General features: G+C 37.3%; 1 protein-coding gene across 2 annotated transcripts in view; it reads right to left on the bottom strand.

The window, feature by feature from the left end:
• GATA5 (GATA binding protein 5) overlaps nt 1-14,809 on the bottom strand; it is a 120,182-nt gene extending 105,373 nt beyond the window's left edge. The window contains exons 1-2 of one of the 2 annotated variants that reach the window (XM_044090407.1): nt 14,642-14,809; nt 13,049-13,819 (exon numbers count right to left, since the gene is read on the bottom strand). In XM_044090407.1, the coding sequence (XP_043946342.1) occupies nt 13,049-13,595 (547 nt within the window). In that variant the 5' untranslated portion in view covers nt 13,596-13,819; nt 14,642-14,809. Of the gene's footprint in view, nt 1-13,048; nt 13,820-14,282; nt 14,497-14,641 lie in introns of those variants that run through there. The other variant, XM_044090406.1, reaches the window with a different exon arrangement.
• Between the last annotated feature and the right edge of the window lie 7,876 nt (nt 14,810-22,685).

Genomic DNA, 22,685 nt, shown 5'->3' with positions numbered 1-22,685 from the left:
ATATATATATATATATATATATATATATATATATATATATATATATATATATATATATATATAGAGAGAGAGAGAGAGAATTGTATCACTTCACTGAAAGACCATTTCACTGAGACCAAATCACCTAATGTTCATTTCACTGGAAGTTCATTTCACCTAAAACTCATTTCGCTGACAAGTAGTACTCTAAGGCAAGTCAAAAGTATATGTCCTTTTCCCCACTGTAGTGCGATCCTGGTGTTAGTATATATAGTTGAGGGGTGTGGGGGGCGTAGCCCCCCAGTTAATTTGTTTTTCTGTTGTCTGGTTTTGTTTTACATTATTTGGTAAAACCGAACTAGATGTGTATATATCTATATATATATATATATATATATATATATATATATATATATATACATGTGTGTGTGTGCATGTATAAATTTATATGGATATACACATACATTCAAAAACTGAATTTGTTACTAATTCTGTGTTTTGTCACACTTGTTCTTCTGAAGTTCATTGACAGAAAGGGACAATTCAAAAGTATGGAAGGAAATTAAATAATCCCCTCTCCCCACTTCTTAGTTGTAACTCCTACAATGAAACATTATTCTACATTTTATCTGCAGAGGTAAATTTCAAACACCTTTCTGAGGTACCAAGTTTGTTATTAAGAAAGCTTACCTTAACAGCATTGAGCTCCTATCTGGGAGTATAAATACTCACAGAAAAGAAAAGAAAATATAAAAGCACAGCAATCAGAACTTTCATAGTTCCAACAAGCTCTTCATTAAGTGTACACCAGCCCATAACCGGAGCACACACATTTTAAAAAGCTAACAACTCCTTTAAAAGATTTAGTAATGCTAACATTTCCATGAAAATCTGTTAGAAGAATATTAAACATCCCTTTTTCTACTTGTATTAATTTTGTACTTCACACATTAATGATAGGCAGTCTTAGCCTGTTTAGCTGCTTGCAGAGTCCATATTCCCTTATAGCAACTTTTGTCATATTCCCCCACAAACAACTCAGTTTAAAAAATATACCTGATTTTTTTCCTGTTCTCCTATTACTTTTCTCTGGTCTCACACAGAAAGGGAGAAAGGAGCACAGGTAAGATGTTGTTTAATTTCAAAATGTCCTGTCATTAACAATGAAAAGAAACAAAGGCGACACTAAACTAAATCTTTAAGTCCTTCTCCATCTGATTTATATTTCATAAGCAAACATCTCAGGATATTAACTAGTATTAAAATGAATAAATTTGAATGAAAATGTGTTGTTCTAAACTAGCATAACTTACTGAGTGAATAACAGAGATGATAAAGATTATTACTTTATTTTATACAGGACAACCACAGACTAAAAACATACAGCAAGTGTTGATTAGAGTAATGGACTACTGCAAGATATTTAATGCACCAAGGAGTTATACACACACCTCTCAACTGCCTAGATTTTCACAGACTGTCCAGATTTTTGTCTCATATTTTGTAACTGTTCCTGTCTCGTTTTCGTTCTTCTCATAAAATGTGTAGTTTTCTGGCAAATCACTGAGGATTGGAGTTGCTAAACAATTGTGTCACTCTAGTTTTAGACTTCATATCCTTCAGAAAATGCATGCCAACACAAATCCTGTTACTAAGATTTAAAAAATTAATATTTAAAATCTGTCTGTGTTTTGGGGCCTTTGTCGCCAGGATTATTTTAAGCTTTGGCCAGATTTCTTTCACTAAGAGGTTGAGAGGTATGTTTATACCTAACTCTTAATATCTGTTTAGGGAAAAGGTGTGCACATTTAGGTAGGCATGACCATAAACATAAATAATACAATTAAAAAAAAAATAATCCCATGTAGGTATTTAAAAACATGACAACTAGAGAATGGTACTGGGGATGTTCAATGTTGTGTGAACAATGACTTAACATTAGTAAAGAAATCGCACTCTGTCCTGTAGCTGTCACTTTGCCTTCTCATAGTATTTGGCAGAATACCCAGCTCACGAAGGAACTCACACTTGCTAAACCTTAGGAATCTACTAGATTTATTCTTTTAGGCTTATGGTCTCCATTGTTACATAGAAGATTTATATTTGTGTATGTTATGTGTGTGTGTGTGGGGGGGGGGGGGTAATCATCTGCCAAAATATAAAATACTACTTAGCTGCTTCTGTACTGTTATTTTACAGTTTCTGAAAAAACAATAACAAATTATTTTTCAGCTACACTCAGTCTACCAAATTAATTTATACTTAAACCTAGTTACTATTTGGGGTATAATTCTGGCGCAAAGTACACCAGGATTACTAAAACACACACACACACACACACACACACACACACACACACACACACAGACCTACATTCTTGCAGAGATGATTAAAGAAACTGAACTTGTGCAACCTGAGGTTAGAAGAAGTGTGACCCACTGACCACTATCCAAGTTGGACTTGTGGAAATGCGCTCGTTAAAAGGAAATTGTCCCCAAATACCTTATTGTTAGAAAACGTGTGTATTGAAAGTAATGAATACATTTAGGGTATAAGCACTTTATTAAACAAGTATATATTTTTTATTCTCGATGGTATTATTATTATTATTGTCCTGATTTATGGTTTAGAACCGTCAAGGATAGAGGATTAGTACCTTGCGTACTACAAACATTTTTCTTGAAAGACTGAAGACCTAGGAAGTTGGGAGTGAAAAATGAGATGCAGGTGCACAGCCACCAGACCGCGCTCATCCTCTTAGCGCAAGCAATGTGGACAAAGCCTAAAATAATGGGGACAAAGGACCAACCATGGGAACAGATTTTAAATGCTGCTTTTTTTAACTTAGAAAGTTGCTAGAATAGCAGGATTGGTGTTAAAATGTATTTTCTGAATGTTATGAAGTCTAAAACTCAATTGTATGTCATTATTTAGTATCTCTTCAATCCTGAATGATTTCTCAGAAAACCACAAATTTTATGCAGAACCTACCAAAAATATGGGGCAAAAATATGGACTCTGCGAAAATCTGGAAAGTTGAGAGGTAGGACCGCCACAGATTTAAAGACCTCTGAATTTCTTAGCACAACAAATATGGACAGATTCAAAAATAACATGCAGGCCTATGCCCAAAACAGGGACAGCTTTAAAATATTGTCCTTACAAACCTAGAAGCAAGTTTTGCATTAATATACATTTTCTGAGAGATTTAATGTCCAGAACTAAAATGTATATTACTATTTAGTAATCTCATTCCTCCACGATTTGCTAGAAACCCACAAACTTTGTAAAGAACAGACCAAAAATTATGATGCACAAATGCTGACTGTGCGAAATTTTGGACAGCTGGAGATTATGAGTCCAATCAGAATGTCTGGTAAGAGGCCAGTAGCAGTTGTCCTATTTCGGTCAATGATTCCTATTTCATTCAATGATAGCAGATAAGCACAGGTGTGCTGTTAGCTGTACCGGTATGAAATACTCTGCATAAAGTTATGTCATTTGTAGTGCTTGTGCTGGGACACTGTTATTATTTACTTGTTTTAGCGGTAGGGGTCCCCCAGCGAACAAGAACATGAGGTATGCTAAGGCTTGTAAAGCGGACCCAAGTCTTTAGAAAGCAGAACGAAGAATCAAACTACATATGAATGCACCTACAAAATTAAAATGGGATGGTTTACATACGACTCCACACTTTAGAAGAAGGTCCTTTTAACCAGCAACAGAGAAAATATATAGATAAGTGGGACATGAGATGTGCAGTCTTACCTTTCACACACACACAAAACCTGATGAGAGTTTTTGTATCGGGAATACTTGAAGCAACTTTGCTAAGCTACAGATTTCCTAAACAAATGAATTCAAACTCCTGTAGTTATTTCTGTGGCCCTACGTGTGTGTGTGTTCCGTTTATTGTTGGGTTAGCAGTGCCTATCAATCTGACACATGTGGCTGTTCTCCTGTGGTTTTTAATTAATATTATCATATTAATGTTTTGCTTAATTTTCCAGAAATATTTAATTGACAATTTATCTAAATCAGTACCGTGGAGTCCTTAAATAACCAGTACTTAATTTGTTACAGGAGTATGCATAAGCTATTAAGACGCAGAGGAGGCTCAAGTAATGACATACCGCTCAACTGTCCAGATTTTGTCGCATATTTTTGGTCTGTTCCTCATAAAACGTGTGGTTTTCTGACTAATTGCTGAGGATTCAAGTAATTAAATAGTGACATACGTTGGAGTTTCAGACTTCATATCCTTCAGAAAATACATGCTGACTGAAATCCTACTGTTCTAGCAACTGTCTACGTTTATAAGAGCAATATTTAAAACGTGTCCCCTATTTACCCCCCCCCCCCCATTCCAGGCTTTATACAAACTTTTTGCGATAACAGGTTGAGATGTAATCACCTGAAAGCAACAACAAGTCAATGACTTTAAGACGCTGGAAAACAAAATGGGACGGTCGCAATTTCCAACAAAGGACAAAAAAACATACGCTTGTTGCATTTATTTGCAAATTTACAACACTGTGCCAATTATGTGCATTAGTAATCTGGGGAGAAGGGCGAAAAACACAGAGAAACTGAATGTGGTAGCGAGAACCCAGTCAGCAAAGGAGGATCAGTGCACCCCCAGAAATAACAAAACTGAATTTAAACGTAAGTGACTTTCACACCGACAAAGTTAAAAACAGTTTCTAGACTAACCTCAGGCTCTGTGTGTCTTTTTAAAGAAAGACAAGACATTAAAGCAACACTATTTTACTTATGCTGTTGCTCAGTGACTGGGTGTTACACCTCTGACTGTGCCGTAGGGTTACCACATTTTCAAATGGCCAAAGTGGGACATTTTCGGGACACACATCAGATTTTACAGGCCGACACATACCTACGGTCAGTACAAAGGATATAACTTACCTTTTTTGCCTAAATAAAAGCTTATTCTTGTAGCAGTTTAGTTGTTTATTCTGTTTCTTGTAACATTTAGGTATTTTAGATACAGAAATAACTATTTTATGCAACTATTACATAAAATATGGGACATAATTATGTCCTACAATCTCAGGACATTTGCCATTTTTAATATTTTTTGTCAGGACACAACTGCCCAAAGAGGGGGGCTGTCCCTCGCAAAGTGGGACAGGTGGTAACCCTAGACTGTGGAGTTTTGTTCTCTCCCAAAGTGAACTTTAAAAAATATAGGTCTGTTGGAAGACGGATCGGTCAACAAAGTGCTGTAAACACTGGCTGGTATTTAGAAGTTGGGCTAAAAAGCGCATATGTCCTTCCTCTAGCATCATCCCTTTGCATTTTTAAAACTCTAATTTGAGCTACTGCCCAATTAATTTTATTCTGGCAGCGCAATGGTCATCTACATACTATCTGGACTATATAAAAACACAGCAGACAGCTAAAAGAACGTGAAATAAATTCTCTTGTCACAGCTTGTGACAGCAGACCCCAAAAAGAAAATAAGGCGTTTGATGACCTTCCTGATTTCAATCAGAGTGTTTTTGATCACTGACTAGTGGCGACAAGCAGGCTGGAGGCGATTCAGGCGGGAGGAGGAATGTGTCTCCGCTGGGCTGATGCTGGACACCAAGGGGAGACTGGTCCAAGCTCCCTGCATCAATCACACCTCCAGCTGCTGCCAGCTGACACTGCAAGGGGGTCATCAGTCTAAACCAACACGTCCCATCACAAAAAATGTAAACTTCTTCATCCAAACTCCTTTACGTCCTCTCATGGTTATGGGCAAACATGGGTGCACTCGAGCTGTGGGTTTCAAGGCAATGTATGTGTACTATTCTAGATGGTCTCTTATCTCTTTCTCTCTCTTACACACACACACACACACACATTACTTTATCTCAACTATCCCTCAGAAACAAGACCCTTTTGAAAAACATGTCATAAGATGTCAAAAAAAACGGTACTGTGTGTGTGTGTGTGTGTGTGTGTGTGTGTGTGTGTGTGTGTGTGTGTGTGTGGTGTTTAACAAAGTTACATAACGAACTAAAAACCTTTGCGCGGTAAAAAAAACAACTCATCAATGCTCTGTTTTCCTTATAAAATAGCTATTTTGTTGTTATACAACCCAGGACTTTCACTGAATAACAATCTTACCTTTGGAGGGGTTGGAGGGAGATTAGCTCTTAACCTTCCATCCCTAAGGTGTGGAGCACCTCTCATTACATGGAACAAATACACATGATGTGGTACTTCAGTACTTCAATTAAAACCCCGGCATAATTGTTAAAATATGTTACGTTATACCTCTAAACCTTTCGTTGATGAATTAATATAATTCAGCATTATTTACTATGGATATCCGTTCAAAATGTGAACACTGAATGTACAACAGTCCCTTTCAATGTGGAACAATGAGGAACATGCACTTATTTAAGACTCAAATTGAGGAACCTTCCTCAGAATGAGATACACTTCAGAGGTATTTGATGGAAAACAGTGTTAATTGGGTATTGAAAGCTAACTGCATTAGTAAGATCCCCACCCCCTGATAAAAAGATACCTTATTTAGATAAAACAGTGTACAGGAGGACATAGAAACATGTTTCTGAACAAATCCTGACCACGAAGGCTTTCATAAAAGGACAGCAGTGGTCACAGCCACCACTGCAAGATATTGATGAAAGAATATTATTTAAACATTTAAGTAGACATGAAAAAATATATATAAACAGAGATATGGCAACACTACGCAGTCTGAATTAAATATAGGTACATTCTAGGGGTCTTTTATGAATTTAGTCTGCGGTTAAATCCGGTAAAAAACTTCTCAACGATTTTCTGCCAACTTCCTCCTTTTCGGTTCTATGTTTACTGACCCCCCCTGTCTCTCTGTATATATATATATATATATATATATATATATATATATATATATATATATATATATATATTGTAATATATTGTATATAAAATTTGCTTGAGAATTACCTTTATTTTGTGCTATGTGTGTACTTTTTCTCGATTTAAAGTCTTAAAATGTAGCTTGCACTCTGTAAAATGTAAAACATATATATTAATTAATAATTAACGAACTTAATTATTTCAGCCTTCCTTGTATTGTATGCTACATTTGCACTGCAAACAGTTATTACAGATGTTCTGTCTTGCCTGATTAACTTGTCTTGTTTTCAGTTAAAACATTTGTGTGCCTCTGGACACAATTTGTGAACACTGAAGCATTTTATTTACTCTACTAATGAATATCTGAATAAACAAACAGACAATCAGATTTAGAGCATCTTACTGAAGCATATTCTAGAAACAAAGCCAACAAAAAATATTAAGGATCGCAAGAACAAGCCCACAACTTTGGCCAGTAGATAAATGCCAGAAGCCCTCACAACTGAATTAATGTTTAACGTGAAATGCAATAAATAGCACTAAATAAATAAAAAAGGGGGGAGGGAGGGAATTGCTCAACGAGTCTGGACCGAGAGGTAAGAGGAAAGTTTGCTATGGTTTTGCTCCATATTCTGTGGGTCAGCTGTACAGCATTGTATTACCGTTTACAAATGTCCCATTGCCTGGGATCTGCTCTGCCTTAATTCTGTGTATGATAATAACCTTATTATGCAATTTATTAAAACAAGCTTACAGTTACATATTGAATGTTTCACTTGGATAAGCTGGTTCTAGTTGAGTCATTTTTGTCTGTTAATTACTCAAGTCTAATTTCATCATCTGTGGTAGTTGTATTTCCGGTAATTTTTATTTATTTATTTATTTATTTATTCATTGCATTTGTCGACAGGGAAAACTGGGCCTGGAAGAGCCCATTTTCAGTGGAGGCCCGGGAAGAAAAGGTCCATATTATTACATACAATTAACAAAATAAAACATTGTAGATACGTGAATAAAACAAATGTAGTACTATATACAATTGGTTAGATCAGTTGTTGATATATAAAAATGTACAAACTGTAGAAAGGATAAGACAATTTGCTGAGATGACATTCCAATAACACGAAGAAAATACATTTTTAATAATAATAATTAATAATTTGTTTGTTCAATTTTGTATTTGAAATAACTGATTTGTTTGTTCAGTTTTGTTACTGCCTGAATGTGAGTGGTCCTGTTTTGGGGCTGAAAAGAGTGTTTGGAGCAAGTCCACTTAAGTTGCACACCCCAAAAACATGTGAAGAAGCAATGGGGTACATTCTTCATTCAATTGTTTTAACACTCTGTACAGCACCTAAAAGGTAAAACTGCACTAAGAATCCTATCATAACTCCGTGTTGCTCTTTAAACATTTCATGCATCAGGAGTAAAATAAACATTTTTAGCAGCAGTAAAATACTAAAACAAGGTGGTCGAGAACTGCAAAACGTATCGCATTGATATCCGGTAACATTACATGCAAATGCCATTTATTTTACAGGCATCAGACTGAATACTAGAAGTATGGAAACATCAAACTGCAAATTAAATAACAAATGGTATCAAAGACGTTGACTTCTCTGATCCTAGCAGATAACTGCTTATTATAGCTTTTTGTTAACCTTATTTCCAAATTGACAATTTTTTTTAAGAATCGACTACTTCATCACCCCATAAAGATAAGATAATACGAGTTACTGGTAACGCTATAATTGAGGCAAAACTCTCCTGGATTAAAAACGAAACAAGAAAAAAAACGTGATGGAAAGATTAAGAGAGAACTGGAATGTACTCACACAAAAAAGAAAGAAGGCAAGAAAACTATATAGTACTTATAAATTCATCGACTATTCACTACAGAAGGAATGGGTTGGGCTGTTCATTTTGTGGATTTTAACAGTCATGTGTGGCAAAGTCTGCTGATGTCCGGTGTCTTGGCTCAATTACATTATCTCAGTAAATTTGACAGTTTAATGTACCTGTCTTTGCACTAAACGCTTGCACTTATAGTGATGTAAACTGCGGTTCTGTGGCAGGAAGCCTTCTCTCATGAGGGAATAAAGTAAGGTTTATACCTGTATCCTTATAGAATCCAAACACAGCTCTCAACAGAACCCGGGACAAATCCAGAAATAATCAGAGACACTTTAAAATATTGGTAATATTAACTAGAGACTTTAACAGAATAAGGGAATGTGAAATAATATACATTTCCGAAGTAAATAAGCCTATACCTTCATTGTCGCTATTTATTAAGTGCAATTAATTCACCACCTTTTTTCCAAAAGTCACCAGATTTAAGAGAGATTAAAAGAGACTGAGCTAAATTTTCAGACAAAATCAGGGACATCCCTGAAAACAAGGGACAGCCGAGAGGAATGAACCCAAGTAAAAAGCAAGAGTTGGAATATATGAGCAAGCCTCCACTGTTTGTCTAGACTCGCGAAGCCTTGACAAAAAAGCGAAATGAACCTAATAAACTACAACAAACAGTGCAGCTCAGAGACACACATTAAATGGAAATATTAGCCATTTAGAAATCTGACATCACCCGTCTGTGTTAATATTATTTAATACAGTTCCTTGCCTCACTCAGACGGCTCACGAAATTCTACCTTTTGGATGAAGTGACCAAATTAAAACTTGTGTATCTTCACCTCTTCCCCATAATTCAAGTCTCATGTCTACTTCTTGTCTGGGTCGATAAAGGGATTAATCCCTGTTCCACTGTCGTTAACCTGCCTAGTGTTTCCCCATGGCTCACTTGGTAACGTACAAAAAAATGGGGTCAGTGTTTGCTCCACCTTTCCAGCCATCAGCTGCATCCTTTCTCACCTGCCCCCAACACTTACTAATAATTCCATTCTTAATCTGCTCTTCAAAATATGACTACCTTTATATATAGTGTAATGAGAATATTCGCATACGGTTAATACATTAATTACAAAAGGATAGACAACATGGAATATGTAACTGCTGTAACAGGATTTATGGAAGGTGATACATATTCTTATGGCATTTAGGATGCAGCCATTTAGCATCATCAGTGCACTGAACTTTATGTAAATGCTTAGTCTGATGCATGGGCATTACTCAAACAAATGAAAATCACATAATAAAAATACACATCGTTTTGAAAACGTTATTAATTTGCTCAATAAAAATACGCAGTTATCCACTGAAACTGGTTATCACAAAGTTCAGTGTTCAAGTTTTTCATGCCCATATCCACATGCCTTTCATGCACATCCATCCGTCAACAACCCCCTTTTCCCAATTTACACATGAGGTCGGGGTGTCACTTCAACAGTGACAATCATTCCACAGTAAATAATACTAACTCCTGCTGTTACACTGCCATCATTTTCTGGAGTATGAAGTTTCATGTACCAAGCATGCTGTTAGCTCCCCAGCGTCTATTCCTCATTTGTGGCAAATTGTTGCACATCTCAGCAGCATTGTTTCATAGCTTAAGGACTTTAAAAGGAGGGTACTGTCATAACCCCAGTCTTTCTGGACACAAGCACAACGATTAACAGGTTATGGAATTAGAAAGAAAAAGGAAAAAGCCAGAACATAATAATAATAGTAACACAACGCGCGTCACCGCTTTTGTAGCAGATGCCTAGACATACACCCGGGAGGTACATTTAAAACTCAGAGCGGACATGTTCGTAACTGACAATCAGTGGCATCCAAGCATGCCTTACTTGAACAAAGTCTGACATAATGGGGGGGGGGGGTGCTCCAAAATAGGGACATATTTTAAATGTTGCTTTTATAAACTTAAGACAGTTGACAGAATAATAGGATTTGTCTTAGCTTGCGTTTCCTTACGAATAGGAAGTCTGAAACTCAAATGTGTGTTACTATTTAGTGACGTCAATCCTCATATCTCCCAACGATTTGCCAGAAAATCACAGACTTTATGAGAAACAGACCAAAATATAAGGCAGAACTCTGAACATTCTGCAAAAATCTGACCAGTTTAGAGGTATGGATCCAAGTTAGGTAAACATACTGTCCAGTACCCTGCAGGTCAACAGGTAAAATCTGTTTCATGAATAAAGTGTCGATAATAAGAAAAGAAAGAAAATAAAATTTGCAAGAAAGAAAACTGTGCACAGTTTATCCACCTTGGTTTACTCAGTTCATCGCCTCAATCTATATATTATATCTAGCTATTTATCTGTCTGCCTGTCTATTCCTCTAAACACACACACACACACACACACACACACACACACATCGTTCTTTGCCTTTTATTATCTAATTATCGCTACTTTTTGACTGTTTTTCTAAAACAGTCAAAAATAAGGGAATAAGAGGTACATGTGACAATCCTACTGTTGCTAGATGAATAGATGAAGTGGTGATTAATTGAATTATACTTAACTTTAACTGAATGCATTACTTGGTTAATCGGGAAACTAAACTGATTATGGACCACTTTCAGCCAGGAACGAGGGTAGATATACGATAGCTTACAATAACCAATAGGCCCATATTTATATTTATTTTATTTCTTTTTTTTTGGGGGGGGGGGTCTTTGAAGAAAACCAACGCAAACAGTAGGAGAACATACAGTTTTCACACTGTGACCAGAAGTGTGTGTGTGTGTGTGTGTGTGTGTGTGTGTGTGTGTGTGTGTGTGTGTGTGTGTGTGTGTGTGTGTGTGTGTTCAGTTCTTTACTTGCATCCATTTTTTGCAGAAATAGACTTTGGTCTCCCACTCAAATCGTACAGACGGGTATACTGGAAAATGAGGGATACTTTTAACTCACACTACCCATAATGGCATAGCCTGCTACACTCGATTTCATAAATCAATGTCAAACCAAAGTGCTACATTTTCATACCAGGCCCCGTCTGCATTTTTCCTAATCTGATCCATGTTACATTCTTTAGCACATGACTGTGGCACTGAATCAATGAAGTTTGTAAATTGGGCAGGGTGTTGATACCCAACTGGTCGCTTTGGCTGTCTAGTTTCCCTGAAAATAATACTCTTTAATCTCTTAAACGCTCACTGAACATCTCCTCAATTCATCACTGAACTCATTTGCAAGACCGGTCTTGACAATGATGCCACGAGAAAAATAAAAGCATGCGTGTCTGCAACTTCCATCTGCTGTGGTTTATTTCATAAATTATAAAATTCATAAACTTTAAGGATTGGTGGCATATATATACACGCACACACACACACACACAACCCAGAATACCTTCTCTGTTACCTTAGGCATATATCTAGGACACTCGCCCTCAGATTTAGTCTTGCCCCTTTAAGATTTATCGATTTTCTTAACAAACTTAGACCATTTCAAGGATATACACATTATTAAATAAACAACATGTCCATGTCACCAATTCTCATGGAGTCTAAAATCTAAAAATCTTTCATTCTGAAAAATATGAACTTTCTCTTTTTTAAATTTTCTGCCAAGATTATTTGATAGACCGGTGTTGTAATGTTATGACATAAACCTTTAATTCTGTAATGCTTAAAGCTTAACACAAACACACACATACACAAAAAACTGCTCATAGAAGCCCTAAATACACATCCTCAAATTCAAGCTGAGCAACACATTAACACACAAAATAAGACAAAATAAAACTAGACAAAACTTTACTTGATGAAGGTGGTAAAATGCTAACAGATCTGCTTCAGATAATCTAAGAAGACCTTTCTACACTAAATGTTCCTCAATACATTTTGTTAATAAAAGTCACTTTTGGTATGTGTGTATGTTGGGGGGAGGTCAAGGGGAGCGAACAAGATGGTGTAAGAGTAAAAACAGAGCACTCCAAATTTTTGCATAATTTGCATGACGATTGCATACTTCCGATTACTTATCCAGTGGACTCCGTCTGCGTTGTTGGATGAACAGCCAAGAGAACATACGACCTCTGGGAATAAAATTAATTCGGCCACGGGGGGTTATTTTCATTACTATCATTTCTGAGTATGACTCCTTTGAAGTGCAATACGTAACATTCAACAATTCACGGCGAGTTGACTGAATAGCAATAATAATAATAATTATTATTACTACTATTATTATAATACATGCCAAACAATCTGAAGAAAACATTGCATAAAACAAGAAAACATTGTTTAATTCAAAGTGCGATGAGTTATACATACCAAGACTGGGCCTTCTGGTACAGGGTAAGGTAGCCTGTCGGGTTTGTAAGCTGTGGAGCATGGTGCTTTCAAAATGTCCCGGACTCCATGCGGATGGGATTTCTGCAGGGTTCACATAGGACGGGTAAGGACTAGGGTACGGAGAACGCACCAGCGTGTTGCCATACTGTTCCCTGCCGGCACTGCCGCCACTACCAAGCACAAGCGGACTCTGATACCCACCGTCCCGTCCCGGACTGCCACTTATAGGGGGGCTTGGGCAGTACGAGTACCCCGATGACGGACCATGGCTACCACTGCTGCCACTGCTGGGATTAAAGGCCGAACCTTCACCACCCGCTTGTCCCCATCCTGAATGGCTGCCCAAGGGGTGGCCCTGGTGGGCAGACTCACAGTTCTGTAGGTATGGTATAGCTTGCAACATTGAAGGCACCCGGGGAGTTGGCATGTAGACAGGGGAGCTGGCGGCTGGATGTATGAAGCTGCTGGAATCGTGGGTGTAGGCGGACTGAGCATGGTTGGGTGCTAAAGCCAAGCTTTGGTACATGCTTAGTTGTAATGTGTATCCAGTTCCGTTCTGTACTCCGCTGTAGTGTTTTCTCCAACCTCTAATATGCGCTGGCAGCTGAGAGTTTTCTAAACTGGCAATCCTTGCCTTCCTGCCTTCCTTCCTTCCTGGTCTCTGGCTGGTTCCAAGTCCGACTTCAGTTAAAAGCAAGCTTTCGGTTTTCTCTTGGGCGAGGGTTTACAAAGTCTGTCACCTGAGGCCTCCTGAAAACAAAGGATCAGATAAAGTAATTATACCACTGGTGGTAGATATGCAACTCAGTAAGCTAATAAGGCACTGCCTGCAGAAATGCAAGGAGTTTAATATTTAAACACTTTAGGTTAAGACACTTCCAACAAGAACTATGCTGCGCTTATACTTGACAAGGCTTGGTCCCTCCCGTTTCTAAACGTAACCGTGTTACAGTTTAACCTTTGCATGTGAATGGCAGCTTACAGGTTATAGAGTTTGCAGCCAATCCTCCAACAAGTATTGGAAAAATGGTTTATGGTTTGGAACATGGACACCTACACTGTTAGCTTAAAACTCTCAACCATTCCCTTGCTGAAGTAAAAGCGCATGTATCTGATATGATTTAAACACCCCAACCCCACCCCCAAAAACAATACAGTAAAGACCCATGCAACTGGGACCCTTGAGTATGCATTACCCATATACTGCAAGTACCTGAAAGGAAAAGAAGTAAATATTCATCTCCCAAGCACATAACTGGGTCTGTAGTAGCAAACAAGAAAAAGTAGACGACCCTTCTTGTACACTGAGACAAGCATGCAACAGTCCTTTTGCCCGATAGATCTGGTACCACGTCCCACTCAAAAAAGTATCTAAAGGCTTAACAACTGCAATGTGTCCCCCTATCCCAGACTTGGAGCTTATATGGTTGTTCTGGCTAAGTGCACATCTCGACAACCCACCATTCCATCTGGAGCTCCCTCCCTCCTAGCGACATTATCTGCTAGATAAGAGCAGCTGGCTGATAAGTCTTTACAAAACTGGCAGACATAAATATTTAAGAAGGAACTTACAGCTAAACTCTGGGGCCGGCAGGCAGCGCCACATGGATGCAATGAATCTCAGCGTCAGCAAAGTAAAATCGCAAAAAGATATCTGGTGACACCACTGAACTGCTTCTTTGGGATGTTTTGCTATATTCCCCCGGTTTCTGTTTACTAGTCTCCTAAGTTCAGCCGAACTTCCCGGATTTTCAGGTAAGGTTTAAGTACTGCAAGCCTTCATTCAGCTTGTTACTCTCCCAAATGTTTCCCTTGGCTCTGCCTCCGGCTCTTTACTGCTCTCTGAAGTCTCTGATGGACACCACGTGACCTCTTTTAGGTACAGCTCCTGCTGTTTCACTGGAGGTATGTGTGTGTGTGTGTGTGTGTGTGTGTGTGTGTGTGTGTGTGTGTGTGTACGCGCGCTCTCGTGTTCTAGCGAGCACAGCTTAAGTTTACAAAACCGAGTCCCGAACTTACATGTCTGCAAATGAACATTACATTGGCTTGACTAATACAGTCTCCTTTTCTTGGAAAAATTAAAACTACATAAACCAGTCTCCTGGGTTTCTATTCCGCTTTAAAGGAAGAGCTGTTTGTCTTGCCAGTTTTGGGATCTTTTCACATATCTTTCCTTCTGTGGCATGCAACATAGTTTAGCCCAGTTTCTTGAAGTAACTTCTGACATTCTTCACTTATAGCTATACAAGTTTTAATTGCCTTAGGGCTACTTAAAAAGTAATAGATCCAAACCGCCTTTGATTGTTTAATTTTTTTTTTTTGGGGGGGGGGGCAGTACCCAAAAGTGCTTTCATGGGTGCGCTGGTGTAACTTTTGGAGACATATGCACTTTTTTAAACGCCAAATGGGGCAAAAGTAAGAGGGGAGGGGCATCAAGGACTTCATCCCTAATTCTTAAGTACACAGTTCTAACTCTTCTTTGACTTAAGCCCTTTGCACTTTTAGCTGCTACTGAACCGATGCCGTTTGCACAAGTCGAAGCTTACTGGAGTCCCCGAACGAGATGAAATTATGATTAATTATGTGCCGTCGCCTTTTTTCTGCATCCGTATTTGGATTACATTGTTTATACGGTTGTTTGTTTAGTTATTGATTTTTTAATGCATGATATCTGTACATTTTTATGTATCAACTATTATTTGTTAATCTAGTAAGAATACTGACTCAAGGACCCTTTTCGGGCGCAACCCGGGCAACGAGGCAAAACGTAACCATATTAAAGTAGGGTTGCCACCTTTTCAAATGCCCAAAGTGGGACAATTGTGGTACAAGCATCAGATTTTGTAGGCCAAAACATACCCACAGCCAGTACAAAGGACAGAACTTCACTTTTTTGCCAAAATAAAAAGTTATTCTTGTAGCATTTTAGTTGCTTATTCTTTTTCTGATAACATTTACGTGTTTCAGATACAGAATAACTGTTTCATGCAACTATTACATAAAATATAAGAAGTAATTTTGCCCTAAAATCTCAGGACATTTGCTATTTTGACAATTTTTTTTTGCAGGACACACTGTCCCTCTCAAAGTGGGACAGGTGGTAACCCTAGATTAAAGCAATACAGCATACAAGAATTAGATAATAATTTGCTACATGGCACGCCTTATAATTTAGTAATAATAACTACATAGTAATTTCACTTTTCACCCGCAATAAGCTAACTTGTAGTCAGGTCCCCCCTACTTGTTTTAAGAATAAGACCATACCTCTCTCAACTGTCCAGATTTCTGCAGAATGCCCAGATTTTTTTGTCTTGTATTTACGATCTGTTCCTCGTAAAATTTGAAGTTTTCTGGCACATCACTACGGAATGAAGTTACTAAATAATGGCATATATTTGGGATTCAGGCTTTAGATCCTTCAGAAAATGCATGGTAATACAAATCCTGTTAATCTAGCAACTTTCTTTGTTTATAAGAACGATATTTAAAATCGGACCCTATTTTGGGCCTTTGTTGTCCCACTACTTTAGCTTTTATCCATATTTATTGCGCAAAAAGGTTGGGAGGTATGCATAAGACAAGAAAATGTGCATCCCTGCAGCGTCACAATTTGTCAGTGTCAGTGAATGTAGTATGATCGGATATAGGCACCCTGAATATTGTTACTTCTGGCAGTAGGGTTGCCACCTTTTCAAATGCCCAAAGTGGGACATTTTTGGTACAAACATCAGATTTTGCAAGCCGAAACCTACCCACAGCCTGTACAAATGACAGAACTTCACTTATTTGCCTAAATAAAAGCTTATTCATGTAGCATTTTAGTTGCTTATTCTGTTTCTTATAACATTTAGGTGTTTCAGATACAGAATAACTTTTCTATGCAACTATTACATAAAACATAGGAAATCATTTTGTCCTAAAATCTCAGGACATTTACAATTTTTAACATTTTTTTTGCAGGACACAACTGCCCAAAGGGGGACAGTCCCTCACAAAGTGGGACAGGTGGTAGCCCTATCTGGCAGCATTCAGTTTGTAACAATGTACCTGGGTGTGCTGAGCTATGCCCTTCAATGAAACTGCTTTAGAAGCTGCACTGACCTCGCCTAAGGTAAGGCCTGTCATGTTCCTTCAGCCTTTACCTTTGGACAGCACTGGGTTATCGGAGGCCTCATCACACAGGCAGCACTAGCTTGTCATGGACCACAACAGAACGAGTGCGTTTTGTGTCTCCTACTCTGACACAGGATACAAGGACCAAATGAGAAAACACATAATAACTGAAACAGACCAAGTCCATACCCCAGGTATAATGGCACAGCCCGCTGTCTTCTCTGAGAGTTGAAAGCACCTTTAGAAAAAGGAACAAAACATTACTTGATATGCAACAATTTGCCTACAGCTCTATATTCCAAATTTTGCTACATTTTCAGGCTGCGTTTTCGTTATGCTTAATTTTTGCCTTACCGTTACCCCCATCAATCACTAAGCGTGATCGACAGATGCAATAACGTATTTAGTTATTCAATATATTTACTGAGTTATTCATTTATTTATCGACATGTGTTACTGGGAAAGTGCAGCTGGATAATTTTATTAATTTCAGCAGAGGCCTGGGGAGAAAACCTCCACAAATAAAAGAGCAGAAAATACATGTCCAGAAGTGAAAACTGACATCATATTACAATATACTGTAAACACACAGGTTAATACAAATAATGCACACGTGACATGTAGAATAATGCACACATATTATCATTAAAACGAAATAAATACAACATCATGTAGTAGTGAAAAGTATTGACATGGTGTAAGTGTGAGAGGTTATATTACTCATAAAGCAAAATGGAGACTGTCGCATTCAAACAGCTGGTGAGGAAGAGAGGAACGCAGGGAAGGAACAATTATTTGTTAGAGGTAATAAAAGGAGCAGGTGTGGGAAACAGGAGAAATACATACTAAATGCAAAATTAAAATAAGTGGAATAAATTTAATAAATACATTAAATTAAATCTAAACATTCCTCTTCACTGCCCAGAGCTTCGCAAAATGTTCATATTTTTGCATCGTATCTTAAGATTTGTGTTTTTTTGGCAAGTCATAGATGACTGAAGTCACTTCAGATTATGACATACTTTGCCCTGTGAGGCAATGATGCATTGTAGTGCAAAACCTGTTATTATATTGACTTTCTAAAGTTATAAGAGCAATACTTAAAATCAGCCACTGATATGGGGCCTTTGTCCTCCAATTATTTTTGGCTTTGAAATCCACTAATCCACTCCTTCAAATGTTCAGTGTTCAACATCTACTAATGCCAATTTCTTATATAGTGTAATACTTGTCTCTTGTTTGATATCAGTGTAATGTAATTAGCAAATGCAGGCGTGTTTGTAATGTAGATTACTTAATGTCTGTATGTGTGTGTGTGTGTGTGTGTGTGTGTGTGTGTGTGTGTGTGTTAATTATTAAATGTCTGGCTTAAAAATGTAAGATGTAAGCTTTTCCCCGGGCCTACACTGAGAAGTTTTTTTGACTAAACCAGGTAAACAAAAGATAATAAATAAATAAATAAATAAATAAATAAATATTAAGCAACTTTAACTTAATTAAAGCCGTCGGAGTCTCTTCGGTATAATTAAAATGTCTTTGGATAACATCAAAAGTCGAAAACTATGAAGCAAGGCAAAGACTTGCTTAGCAAGGTGGGGTGGGGGACTGAGGTTGCAAAATAGCCTTTGGCGGTTTCAAAAATAAAAATAAATATTTCCCAGAGATTATTATTTGAACAACATGTCTGGCTAACAACACAGTAACACCTTCGGGTCAATCAAGATATTATGTTTTTTTATCTGGAGCTCTGCTTCTCAGATGTAAGATGATTTGTACTGAAAAAACGTGTTGATTTCCATTTTTTCTGTAAAAGTCTGCTATGTTTGTATAACCAGTCGTTTGCTTTAACCCTGTATCCCCTCACTGAACCCGAAGAAGGTCAGCTGAGCTCAGTGTTGTACCCTGGTGAATGAAGAACTAAATAAATAACATAATACATGAATAAACACGCATGTAAAAATCTAAATGGGCTTGCAAGGACCTGTAACATTGGAGGGTTAAAACACACAAGACTTCAGGATATACTAAGGAGACAGACAGTCAGCAGACAGGCTAAACTGCCAAAACTGACAGGCTTTAGGTCACCCCCCCCCCCCGCACCTCTTACCGAGAAAAATAATCCAAAAATAATTTAATAGCGTTAATTATCAACATTAAATCAAATAAATTGTTAGACATAAAACCAGCTAAAAGGGATTCTCTTTCGTTTTTTTTTAAATAAAAATAAAATACAATTCTCCATCAAGTCTTTATAAATAAGGGCTGGAGTAATAACATCAGATGCTGCAGATGTGCTGCTAGGTCCATATAACGTGGGGGCGTAACAAACTGACACCTGTGGGGAACAAAGTGACAGACAACGTTACATGGGCTTCAAGAAAGTGCTACCTGCCTGGAATAATGCTGCTTTCTTGATTGCTTATAAAAATGTGGGATATAACATCAGTAAGACCTACTGGTTAAGGTCAGAGATTGGATTACAGTTGGCTAACTTTTTTTTTAATGGAAAGGAGTCTTTGCATAATGGAATATGCACTTTTGGCAAAAGTGTGATGTGAACTTTTAGAAATGCCGAGGCTAGAATATAAGTATTATGTTTTTTTTTCTTTATGTTTGTTAAATACATATAAGGCTGTTTAGTACTTAATACTTATACTAATACTTAATATATTGTTAGAATATATTATGACTTGAAAATGCTTATGTGAGTCGACTTTCAAAATGTTGCACCATTTATAAAGCGTCAGTGTTTTTTAAAAAGGCACAAATTACCCGCCCCTCTAAGTAAGTTAATTGTAGAAGCTAATAGACTCATGTAACAGACTGGTCATTGTAGAGAATATAAGCTGTTAACCATTATGCAACAATCCTAACATTAGCCTAAATAAGTGTATGTTGAACCCAGTTTTAGTAAGGTAAAATAAAATCATACGTGACTTCTTGTCAAAAAGTTTGATTTTGGACACAAGCATTCCAGTTAAAAGTTGTAACAATAACACTAATAGTAACACTAACGCTAACTGTTGATCCAGTACTGTGGAACTAATATCTTGACATTTCTTTTGGCAACAGGTTTCTAAGACTGGTATCTTGACCTTCCCAAGAACAGCAGTCATCATCCAGAAGAGAGATTTTCTGCGTATGCAGGAACACAACTATCAATAGCCCATTTTGGAAACAAGTTTTTAACTCTGTGAAACCGTACATGTCACTAAAAATTAAAACAATTGAATATACTCACACGGAAAACAACAGGAACACACACTGAACCAGTTCTGGTAGCGTTTTCTCAATTATATTATTTTTACCAAATTCAAGTACATGCAATACATGATAAACCACACATGGGATAAACTAGCTTTGTTTAATTTGGAGTTGTGGTTGACCTATTTTGTCCTATGCGCCCAAATAACTGACATAAAACATATTCTAGCTGTCTTTAAAACTAACTGGGAGCAATATGCCCATATTTCACTGTGCCAATGTCATCACTATTAAACTGCTAATCATGAAAAGATGGACTAATGAGAACATGGTTAGTTAGAAAAAAAAGTAAATGGCCCATTGTCTATTTTTTAAGACATATTTTGCTTGGTTCGTATGATGCAATGTCTCTTTAATCAATATTATTTTATAGGTAAACTTTGTAACTGTATGATGTTTCACTATTTGCAAAGTGACTAATGCTTAAAAATCAGGGGCACTTACCAGTGGCTTGTGTCTTTTCCTGAGAAATTACAGAATGGTACCCCCCCCCCCCAAAAGGCATAATCATAAACTATTAAATGACATACTCCCACTCTTAACGCACTCGCATACTCTGTCTGTCTCTCTCTCCCTGTCTGTCTGTCTCTCACTCACTCACTCACTCTCTCTCTCTCTCTCTCTCACACACACACACACACACACACACACACACACACGGTACTGCTAAATATTCCATTGCTTAAGTTGTGTCTGTCATACCTTTGTAAAACTTACAAATACGCGTGCGTTTACACTTCTAAACATTCCACCTTATTTTGGATTTGTCCAGTATTCTTGTCCAAAGAAGCTGAGAGTTATGTGATAACCCCTGCCAACCACTGTTTTTACACTTAAAACCCAAACTAATACGACGTTGAGCAGATTATACTTTTTAATTTTAATTTAATTATTACACCTTTATTTGTATTATTTGTTCATATACACATCATGCAGTGAACGAACATTTCAAGAATGAGTAGTGAATATAAAATTCATATATCTCAACTGTCAAGATTTTCGCAGATTGTCCAGGTTTCTGGTTTATATATTTTTTGTCTGTTCGTCATAAATTTTGTGGTTTTTCTGGCAATTCACCGTGGATTGAGTTAGTAATACTGCACCCGAGTTTCAAACTTCATATTCTGCATAAAATGCATGCTAAAACAAGCTTTGTCCAGATTTCTTGCGCTAATAGGTAGAGCGGTATTTACTTAATTTACTTAATTCCGACTTGGAGTGTAGGCTGTATCAACATATCTATTTGGCTTTTTAACCGAATATGTCTTTATGTCTGTGCCAATTTAACAATGGATGATGGATGAATTGTGTCAGAATCAGACTACGGTTCTTCCTGCTGGACTGCTGTGGAGAAGATGGACCCTAGTGAACACACTCTGACCGAAAGAAAGAGATAACACATTCAGTGTAGGTGAAAAAGAAGGAGCGAAGTTGGGGGAAGACAATAGAAAGATAATGGTCACTGTTTATTAATTGTATTATTTATTCATTGAAAATGTTTTAAATGGAAAATTGTGATCAATCGATTATGCATAACCCATCCTCCCCTCGGAGTGTGTGTGTGTGTGTATGGATATATATATATATATATATATATATATATATATATTTTTTTTTTTTTTACAGGGTTAATGTTGTATACAGTGAAATACTGAAATGAATAATGTAAAAAAGTTGTTAAAGATATTTTGTAGCGCCTAGCAAAGTAGGTTGTTAATAACAAGTCTCTAATACAAGAAGCGCCCTGACCTTCCCAAAGCAGCAGTCATTATTACCCAGAAGAGACATTTTCTGCGTGTTCAGGAGCACAACCATCAAAGCTCATTGATGCATTTTCCACAGGTGGGATGTGTAGGCAAACAATTGTATGGCAACGTAAATATATAGAATAATGCATTCATTAGTAGTGATTCTTGCATTGTGAATTTTACACCTCCTAGATGTGTGATAGTGTAGTAAAACGTGTAACACATACAATGTGTGCCTATGTGCAATGGTTAGATTACAAGCATAATACACGTTTTAGGTTTTATGTTATGTATGCGTGTTAGGCTGTCAGCTACCTTACCTTTAACTTATTTGTCCAAAAATCAGGGGCACAAGTAAAAATAATGAGAGGTAAAGGCCAGTAACCCTGCACAATTATTAAATATTACTTTAGTGTAGCCCACTTAGCTAATAAAACAGCAGAGTTTGCACCAATGTGTATTTTCTAAAGAGCAATAAATATGAAGCT

Source organism: Protopterus annectens, chromosome 12.part0 (assembly GCF_019279795.1).
Source record: "Protopterus annectens isolate FY-2018-M chromosome 12.part0, PAN1.0, whole genome shotgun sequence".
NCBI lineage: Eukaryota > Metazoa > Chordata > Ceratodontiformes > Protopteridae > Protopterus > Protopterus annectens.
Note: the sequence above shows the minus strand (reverse complement) of the source record. Positions and strands in the feature narration are given on the sequence as shown.